We start from the raw sequence: 9,597 nt of genomic DNA, 5'->3' as shown, positions 1-9,597 counted from the left end.
CTCCAGCTATTCCTCCCAAGTCCTGGGGACAAGGGGGACCTTCTCTTGCCCATTCTCATGGGTGGACAGCTTGCCTGTTGCCCTGGACACATTACTCAGTGTCTCCTTTTTCTTCATGCTCTCCATGGCTATTGCTTTGCCGTCAGCTTTCAGCGCCTCCACGCTGGGGCTACCTGGGAGACAAAGAAGTGGTTAAGGGCAGCAGGGTCTCCCATCTCCCCCATGCTGAATAATCTGCTCCCAGACACAGTTCCCCTTCCGACCCAGCCCAGCACAGACAGCGGAGCTCCTCATGTGCTCCTCCCCAGCCAGTCGAGCTCCCTGACAGCACGGCAAACGTACCAAACACATACACGCCTCCACCGCACTGCACGCAAATCCTATCGATACACAGCAGCGCACACACACAGCAAGAATTACCTACTTGGAGGGATGCTGGCCAGCCTGCGAGCCTGAACCTGCAAGAAAAAAAGGTGTTGAAAGTGTCCTCGTGCAGCAGCAAAAATGTGTCCAGACAGAGAGGAGTGGTGGGAGTCACCAGTGGGACGGGACAAGCACCCAGCCCCACTGCCCCTGGAGGGAGAGAGGTGCTCTGCTGCTAACACCTCCTCCATATCACCAGGATGACTTTTCTTACCCAAGCATGCCACAACATGTTCACCCGGCCCTGCCCCTCCCCCTTCAAGTTTTTTCCCTCCACAACCTAGAGAGTAAAGCTAAATACTCTGCTCCAGAGAATCCTTGGAAGGACAAGGACACAAAAAATGGATGTCTCACCAAACAGCAGCATCTGGGAGGCAGAGGCTTCCCAGGAAGAGTCTCAGGGACTCACTGGTGTCACAAGCAATGCTGGGCTACCTACCAAGCTGCTGCCTGATGGAGTTGTGCCAGTGGAGGTTCAGCAGATCCGGGTAGATATCAGGGAGCTGCTTGAGCGCCAGGAGCTTCAGCATGCGTGAGGTGCAGCTCTTCAGCTCCAAGTCCCTCAAGTGCCTCTCCTCAGAGAGCGTAGTGGGTCGCAGCTCCACCTTGTGCTCCTGCAGCACTTGGTCAACCGAGGCCCCAGGCAGCTTGGGGAAGAGCTTCTCCTTCACCACATGGATGGGGATAAAGACGGCCCCGGCCCGGACTACGTGGGGGAAAGGACACTTGCGAGCAAACATGAAGGTCTCCAGCTGAGAAAGAAGGTTGGCGAGGAGAGCAGCCACATCCTGGAAAGCCAGCCAGATCTCCTTGCCTTTAGTGGACTTCTGAGCTTCAGGGAACCTGGAGCCATTCTTGGGTTTGGAGGGGGATTTGGGCATCTCTGTGAGCTCCTCCATTGGCTCCACCTTCTTCAGCCACTCCCGCAGGAGCTCCGGGGAGGACTTGGACACTGAGCATGAAATAACGTCACAGAGCCAGGCATGCATGGTGGTGAAATACTGCCCAGCAGAGGGGGGCTGCAGGACAGGGGCCTCGCACTGCCTGGGCAACAGCATGCCCTCCTCTGCCAGCGCACGGGGCCCTTGGGGCAGTGGGAGCAGCAACAGGGCCGGGCGAGCCCCCCGCAGAGCAGAGGTGCTGGGCTGGGGGCTGGGCTGCAGGGCTGGGGGGCTGGGTTGCAGGGCTGGGGGGCTGCTGGCCGGCGGGGAGGCAGGAGGGGTCCACGATGCTGGCAAGGTGCTGCTGGAGGGGGCCGGTGGCGGTGGGCTGGGCCAGGGGTTGCGGGGGCTGCTGGGCGGCCGCGGGGGGGGCACGCTCCTGGGCGGGACGGAGCGCAGCATCTTGAATTTTTTGAACATAAAGGTAGCTGAGCTCTGGAACTTGCTCTGGTCCCCAGACCCCACCTCAAGCAGCACAGGCAGCCCCTGGGGCTTGGCCCCCTCTCTCATCTCCACCTTCCCCTCTGCACCCTCTTTCTCCTTCTCTACATCCTCTCTGCCTGGCGTTCCCTCCACCTGACCAATGGGTTCCTGAGCCTTCCCAACTTTCTCCAGTTTATTCTTCAAGCTGAGATCCAGCACCATGTTGTCAGGGGCCAGGTCCCCGCTCTCCACCCCACCAGGGCTGTCCTCCTGAGAGCCTCGGTCTGCAGGCACAAGCTTTGGCTTTTCAGGGACCCCCGTGTAAGAGCTTTTCCTTGGGCTCTGCACCACACTGCTGTCAGCCTTCAGCTCCTGGCCAGCTGCCATCTCCACAGGCAGAGGGCTGCATGTGTCAGAGATGTCTCTGAAGGCAGTGGGCTCCACGCTGTCCCCCGTGTTTTGGGCACACGGGGTGTCTCCTCGCAGATGCTCCCTGCAGAATGGGACCTGGGCCAAGCCCTTGTTCCCCGCCAGGTAGTCTTGGTAAGGTGCCAGGCTGAAGACATTGTTGATCACTGGCATAGGTGGGGAGGAAGGAGAAACCTCAGTGTCCCTCAGGTCTTTCAGCCCCTCTGAGGAGGTGGATGGAGGAGGGACAAGCTCCTTGTCTGCATCCATGACCTTGCAGGCATCTCCCTTCCCTACAATGATGGGAGCCGGTGGTTCCCCGCAGGTGGTCTCCTGGAGGGTTGGGCTGGCCCTTCTCCTCCCAGGGTAAGGGGACGCTTGCTCTCCCTGGCTGGGTTTCACCCAGCCCCCTTCTCTTTTGAGAAATATCTCTTTGAGCCCACCAGAGCCCTCGGGCACCTTCTCTGAGGTGCAGATGGGTTGGAAGGCGCTGCTGTGCCTCACCACCGACTGCTGTTGGGGACTGTCAGCCTGGTGCTGCTCGCAGCCCGGCTCCGTGCTGGTGAAAGAGGTGCCAAACACAGCTGCATCACCGGGGCTGAAGGTAAAGCCAGGGCTGGGCAAGTAGCCTGTTCGCCACCGTGGCTCAGCATCCAACGGCAGCGCCACCGGCTTGGTGGGCAGCGCCGCTGCCATGCCAGCTGCCCTTGGCATGTAGGTGTCTGAGGGGCTGGGAAGGTAGCTCCTTGGGGCCTGGGGGTTAAGGTAAGAGCCAGGATAGGGCTCCCCGCTTCCCGCGAAGCCGAAGCCTTTGTAGGCGGTGGGCAGAGAGCCGGGCTGTGCCTCCCCAGGGGGAGCCAGGGGGTGGTAGAGGACAGCGGCTTTGTGGAGGGGCAGCGGGTGGCGGGTGTGCGGGTACGGCACTGGTGGCCTCTCCTGGTATGCCGGGCTGGTAGGGGGTGGCTGCAGCTTGGGCCAGGGCTCTGGGCTGAGGCTGGGGACCTCGGACACCTTCCTCTGGCTGTGGGTGGTGGGGCAGGTGGCTTCCAGGAAGCAGGGGCCAGGAGGACCCCTGTAGTTCTCAAAGGCAGCGTAATAGGGGGAGAAGGCAACGGGAGAGCCCACCTTCTCTTTGGTGGGCAACGCCAGGCTGGAGTGCAGCAGCGGAAGGCCAGGGTCGGAGTAGGAACCCCTCTTGCGCAGCCCAGTGCTGCCGTGGGGCTCGCCGTTGGGGACAGGGTAGCTGGGGAGGGCAGCGGCAGGCAGAGCCCAGTCTGCATCCCCCGGTCTCTGCTGCAGGCTCTCTGCCCGGGGCACCAGCGGCAGAGCCATCCTGGGGTCCATGAAGCACACAGGGGCTCTGTACACCGGCCTGGGGACAGCCAGTGGGGCCCCCTTGTTCACTGTCGCTGGCTTCTTCACCAGGAAGGGGCGTCCCAGGGCCGGCGGCGGGCTGGCCCACTGCTCCCTGCCCATCAGCAGCTCCCGCATCAGGCTGTTCTTGCTCTTCTCGGCACCTGGGGGCTGCGTCCTGGGGCCCAGGCTCTCGGGTCGGTACAGCAGGCAGTTCATGAGCGGCCCCTCTGCCGGCACGGGCTGGCTGCCCACACTGGTCCCATAGTGCAGGTAGGTAGCCGCCGGGCTCCAGCGAGCTAGGGGCTGCTCAGGGCCATCAGGGCTTTGCAGCGGGCAGGCGAAGTAGGAGCCCTTGTAGCTGAAATGGTTTTCGGAGGTGGAGTTGGGCACAGGGCTGGATTTGCAGAGGCTGGCGGGGAAGCTTGTGGCAGGCTCCATCTCCAGACGAGGTAGCTTGTTGAAAATCACAGGGTCCAGAGATTCCAAGTGCCGTTTCGAAGCCATTTATATGTTGCTGCCGGTGTCCCGACCACAGCATGCGACAGGAGAGGTGAGCTGGCCTTCCTGAATGGGAGGAGGGAGAGAGAAAATAAATGGTGAGCAAAGCAAACCCCCATGACAAGCACTCAGCCCAGCACAGCGCGACAGGACGTCGCGGCTTAACCCCGGCCAGCAATGAAGGGGTTCCTTCCTGATCCCCCCCCGGCCCCGGTGGCACGGTGAAGAATAAAAAAAGAAAAAGTAAAAAGCGTGAGCTGAGAACACTTTAATGGATTTTGTTGTTGTCATCTCCCTGCTGGCAGATCATGCAAAACTGAAAAGCCCTGGACTTAGGAAAAATGCTACGCAGGAACAGCTAAATCATCAGGCCAATGGTATCCTGAGGTGTGTCAAGAAGAGTGTGGCCAGCAAGTCAAGGGAGATTCTCCTCCCTCTCTGCCCTGGTGAGGCCTCATCTGGAGTGCTGTGTCCAGTTCTGGGCTCCTCAGCTCATAAGACCGGGAACTGCTGGAGAGAATCCAGGGGAGGGCTGCAAAGATAATCAGGAGACTGCAACATATCTCTTAAAAGGAAAAGCTGCTGGGACTGTTTAGCCTGGAGAACAGAAGGCTAAGAAAGAACCTCCAATACTTAACCCCCAAAGGGTGGGTGTCAAGAGGATGGGGCCAGTCTTTTTTCTGTGGTGGCCAGTGACACAACAAGGGGTTGTGGGCACAAGCTGGAACTTGGGAAGTTCCACTGGAACATAAGGAGAAACTTCTTTGCTCTTCAGGTGAAGGAGCCCTGGCACAGGGAAGGTGTGGAGTCCCTTCTGGAGGTTTCCAAACCCACCTGGACATGTTCCCGTGTGACCTGATCTACAAGAACCTGCTTTAGCAGGGGTTTGGATTGGATGATCTCTAGAGGTCCCTTCCAACTCCCACTATTCTGGGATTCTGTGATCAGTGTGTTACCAATATTATTCTTACAGTAAAGCAGAAACACAGCCCTGCACCAGCTACTAGGGAGAAAATTAACTCTATCCCAGCCAAAAGCAGGCCAGAGTCCAAAGCTGGTGGGGGGGATCCTGACAGGCTGGCTGAGCATTTCTCCATCCTTCTCCCTGTAAAAGCCCTGAAAAGCTCTTGCCACTTTGCTTTCAAATCCTCAATAAACATCTTGCCAACAGCAGCGGGAAGCAAAGCTAGGTCTGATGAGGTGAAGGGTCAGCAGACTATGATGAGACACAGAGTGCTCAAAATTCTTCCTCTGGTTTCACCACTGAAGCTATTTTCAGGCTTTCCTCCCAACGCAGCAGCCTGCAGATCTTTGCCTTATGGTCTCTCCTGATTTGGGGCTGCTGCTGCAGTGCTGGCCAGCAATGCCAGGCAGTGCACACCACCAGGTGGAGCTGGCAGACCATCCTGCTGTCACCCTGAGCATCGCCAGTATCACCCCAGTATCTCCTGGCATCACCCAGCATCTCTCCAGTACTGCCCAGCATCACCTGAGCATCCCACTAAGACCCCTGAGCATCGCTTGAGCCTCATGTTCACCACTGGACTTTCACTCAGTATCCCCCCTGCATCACCCCAGCGTCATATACATTACCCAAGCAAGCCCCAGGAACTGACCGCACATTGCTGGATCATGGCTCAGCATCCTCCCAGCATGGCCAAGCATCACTCAGCATTCTCCCAGCATGACCTGCTATCTCCCAAGCCTATGGATCATAGAATCATAGAATGGTAGGGGTTGGAAGGGACCTTTAGAGATCATCTAGTCCAACCCCCCTGCAGAAGCAGGGTCACCTAGATCAGGTCGCATAGGAACATGTCCAGGTGGGTCTTGAAGACCTCCCAGGAAGGAGACTCCACAACCCCTCTGGGCAGCCTGTGCCAGGGCTCCCTCACCCTCATGGTGAAATAGTTTTTTCTTATGTTTAAGTGGAACTTTTTGTGTTCCAGCTTCATCCCATTACCCCTTGTCCTGTTGCTAGCTACTATAGAAAAAAGGGATGTCCCAACGTCCTGACACCCACCACTATTGCAGTAGGATCTCCATCTGTTCTTCACCATCCCTGTGGTTTTGGGTTTTTTTTTTCTTTTTGTGGCAAGATAGCAGAGGAGCAAAGGAGGAAAGGGAGGAAGAGAGCATGGAGATGAGATAAAAGACTTGTCCACAGAAGGGGAAATGGAGCAGATAACTGGGGAGACTTGGGAGAGTAGCCCAGGGCCCCGAGCACAGTGGCTGTGCTGGGCAGAGTGGCTGGAGCCCAGTGCCTAGCCGTACACAGCCCATGCTGCCAAAGCACGTGCCGCTACCTGCCAGGCAGAGCCTGGCCAGGACACTGGCAGGCAGAAACCGGGGTCACGGGTCCGCCGGCCACCCAGCCACAAGCTATCCCTTACACTCTGCCTGGGAGGGTTGGAGGCAGGAGAAGGTCTGTCCAGGAGGGCTGGGAGTCCCAAGGTGGCAGGTTTTCCTTTCCAGACAACACAGAGGGATCTCTCGGGAGGGCAGTGTTTCAATCCGTCCCCCCAGGAGACGCTGCGTGGGAGGGAGATGCAGCCGTGGGATCCGTTCCACATGGTGACAACACTACGGGTGGACAAGCTGTGACGTCCAATATTTCACCACTGCTTTTTCCTCTTTTCCCAGAAACACTGATATACAAAACCTGCAGCGTGGGGGACATTGTGCAACCAGCCCGGTGATCACCATGGGATAAGCCTGGCCAGGGCCTGGCCGTTACCGTGGGAGAGGCCCAGCCATCACCACGGGACTGGGTTATGCCTCCAGCACATCAGCAGTACTGACACAATCGTCCCCTTTCCAAATCACCCGCAACTGAGGCAGCACAGATGCTGCTTTGAGGGGGATGGTGAAAGAAAAGGCCTCATAACCCCACTCCAAGACCTCTCCCCGCAGGAACACCCCATCCCCACTACAGCAGATGAAGCCAGGCACGTTGATTCTCTGATGTCTGATAGAGGTTGAGCTCATTAATCTCTTTAGGGTGAAGGCACTAATGGGTTCCTGATAAAGCCCCGGCGGGTGCAGTCAATACATCTGCACCATTTCAGACCCAAGAAAACAGCTCTGCTTTTGCTGTCACCATCAGCCCTTCCCCTCTGGGACTATCCCCTTGCAAGCAGTGTGACAATGCCCTCCTGCCTTTCCCCCAGTTACATGAGAGCTACAGGGGCCGGGGGTCCATGTGGAGAAGAGAGGCACATGGGAATCTGGACGGGGAGAGGCTGGACTGAACATCAACACGTGTGACCACCGCTTGCGATCCCAAAAGCCCATAGCTGGGGAAAGCAGCGGCACATAAACACAAACCCATCGCGTCCTCTCTCTTTTTTCCTTTTCTCCTCCCTCTTCTTCACAGGGCTTATTCCCTGAAGGGACCGTTGTGCCATCATGGAGAAAAGTAAAAGCAAACGAGGAGCACGTGCCGTGCCGCTGCGTGCAGGCGGAACCCGTCCGTGACGCAGGCAGGGCGCCACCGGCTCTAGCTGCTGCGTTTCGGCTGGTGCCCCTTGGCCTGGCGGGGATGCTGGCAAGGGCTGGCACGTCTCTTCTTTTGCTCTGACGGCTCTGAGCAAGCAGCCCGGCCCCGCACGCGTTTCCTCCCCGGGACACGATGCTCTCCTCCGGCGCCACGTGATGCGAACGAACAGCCATCAGCACCCCACCAGCCTGCAGGAATGCAGACGCGACCGCCCAGATGTCCTCGCTGGCGCCGGGCATTCCCTGCCGGGGGTGCGGGGAGGAGGGGCTCACAACAGAAGGGGTTTCCCCCGTGTCGCCCTGAAGCCAGTGGCCTTCTCCGACGGTAAGGGAGCAGCTTCCCGTCCGGCTGCAATACCAGTTTCACAACCGTGGGGACTTTGGGTCCCTGCTGAGGAGGTCACTTCTCCCATCTCTCCGGCGGGTTTGGATGTGATCGCTGGCAAGGCTCCTCCCTCGCTGAGGTCATTTGGGGGAGCCAAAAGTGGCCTCAGCGGTCCCACCTCCCTCATTTCATACCTTGTTCCTCTTCAAAAAAGTTTGCAGCTCCCGAGCTTTTCCCAGGAAGGCAAAAGCCCGGGCAGAACGATCCCTCCGAACAAGCCAGCTGCTTGCTAATATCCCCCTGAACGCACGCCTGTATTGCACATCAGGTTGTTATTCCTGGAAAAGCCCCACCAATACTCACTTTCATATTAAAAAAACCCCTCACCTTAATTCATCATGTAGCAGCCATTAGAAGGGCAGAGAGCCGGCAGAGTACCGGCGAGACACAGGTTCAAATGCATCGATCCAACTCCGCCCTGTGAGTGCCAGGTCCCACGGCGGGGCAGGGGCAGCCCAGCCCCCCGGAGCCCGGGCGCCGCAGCATGCCGTGATCCCTCTGCCATGAGGCACGGACCCGGCCAGGGCTGGGGGCTGCCGGCTGCCTTTCTGTCCCTTCCACACAGCCCTACAGCCACAGCGTTTGCGTAGGCAATGCTTTCGTGACCACCAAAACAGCTCTCGGCGGGTGTATTACGCTCGCGCAGGGGAGGCCGAAGGCGCATTCTGCCCCGTGTACACGCTGTGCATCAGCCACGCGAACTAAAGTGTCCATAAATGGGTAAAACCCCTGAAAGCGCAGCCCGAAGCCCATTATTCCCGGCATCGCCCAACGAGAACCAGATGATCTGCTGGCAGATCAAGGCAGGGAACAGGAAAGGGGGAGACCCCCTCCCGCCGTGCGTACCCCTGGCCCGGAGGCGAGCCGGGGCAGGGGGACGGGGGTCCTCGGCGCCCCCCACCACCCTCCCGGCTCGGGGCGAGGGGGGACGGACGGGAGGCCCGGCTGCCGCCCTGCAACCCTCCTACCCGGCCCCGGTCCCGGTGTCCTCCCACCCGAAAGCCCAGCGCGCAGCGGGGGCCGGATCCGACCCCGCACTCACCGGCGGCGGCGGGGCGGTGCTTTCCCCGGAGCATCGCTACGGGGCCGGGAGCGGGGCTCGGCGGCGCGTCCAGAGCTGCTGCCGCTGTCCCGCTCGGCCGGCAGCCCGCATTGTGCGGAGGAAGGGGGAGGAGGAGGAGGAGGCGGAGGAGGAGGGTTGGATGTGCATGGGGGCCGGCCGGAGGAGGGGACGGAACGGGACGGGACGGGATGGGACAGCCTAGCCCAGCCCGCCACATGTGCGCTGAGCTGGTCGGGACTCTGCCCCGCTCTGCTCTGCCCGGGACAGCGTAATATTCCCCGGTACGAGAAACCTCGCAGTAAGGAGTCGCCGTTGATGAAGGGTCCCCGTAGCAGCAAGCCCCCCGTTACGGAAAAGTAGCTGTATGGGTAGTGTATGCTGGGGGGAAGCCCCATTAAGACAGATTACATCAGAGAGGACCCCCTTGTTAAGGGCAGCCCCTACTGCGGGCAGTCCCTGCATTGCAGGGACGCCCTGTTAAAGAGGAGCCCCGGTTACAAGCAGACACTCCCCCCCCTCCCCGCCCCTTCCAGAGGAGCACAGGGGCGTCCTCCCAGGGCAGGAGTCCACTTAGATGCACACAAGCGCTTTCCCATCTCATC

The 9,597-nt window shown here is 59.4% G+C and overlaps 1 protein-coding gene across 2 annotated transcripts; it reads right to left on the bottom strand.

Moving 5' to 3' along the window:
• Positions 1-82: 82 nt before the first annotated feature.
• On the bottom strand, positions 83-9,081 carry C7H15orf39 (chromosome 7 C15orf39 homolog). Of its 2 annotated transcripts, none has more exons than XM_061998993.1 (4): positions 8,975-9,081; positions 863-4,115; positions 425-458; positions 83-173 (listed from the first exon to the last, which is right to left on the bottom strand). In XM_061998993.1, the coding sequence occupies exons 2-4, from the start codon at positions 4,053-4,055 to the stop codon at positions 170-172; spliced, it is 3,231 nt and encodes a 1,076-aa protein (XP_061854977.1). In that variant the 5' UTR covers positions 4,056-4,115; positions 8,975-9,081; the 3' UTR covers positions 83-169. The 2 variants fall into 2 exon arrangements, with proteins under 2 accessions (XP_061854977.1, XP_061854978.1); XM_061998994.1 differs by having other exon boundaries at positions 93-173; positions 421-458.
• Between the last annotated feature and the right edge of the window lie 516 nt (positions 9,082-9,597).

The sequence above is a fragment of the Colius striatus genome, chromosome 7 (genome assembly GCF_028858725.1).
Source record: "Colius striatus isolate bColStr4 chromosome 7, bColStr4.1.hap1, whole genome shotgun sequence".
Classification (NCBI taxonomy): domain Eukaryota; kingdom Metazoa; phylum Chordata; class Aves; order Coliiformes; family Coliidae; genus Colius; species Colius striatus.
The sequence above is the reverse complement of the archived record's forward strand: the minus strand, read 5'-3'. Positions and strand labels throughout refer to the sequence as shown.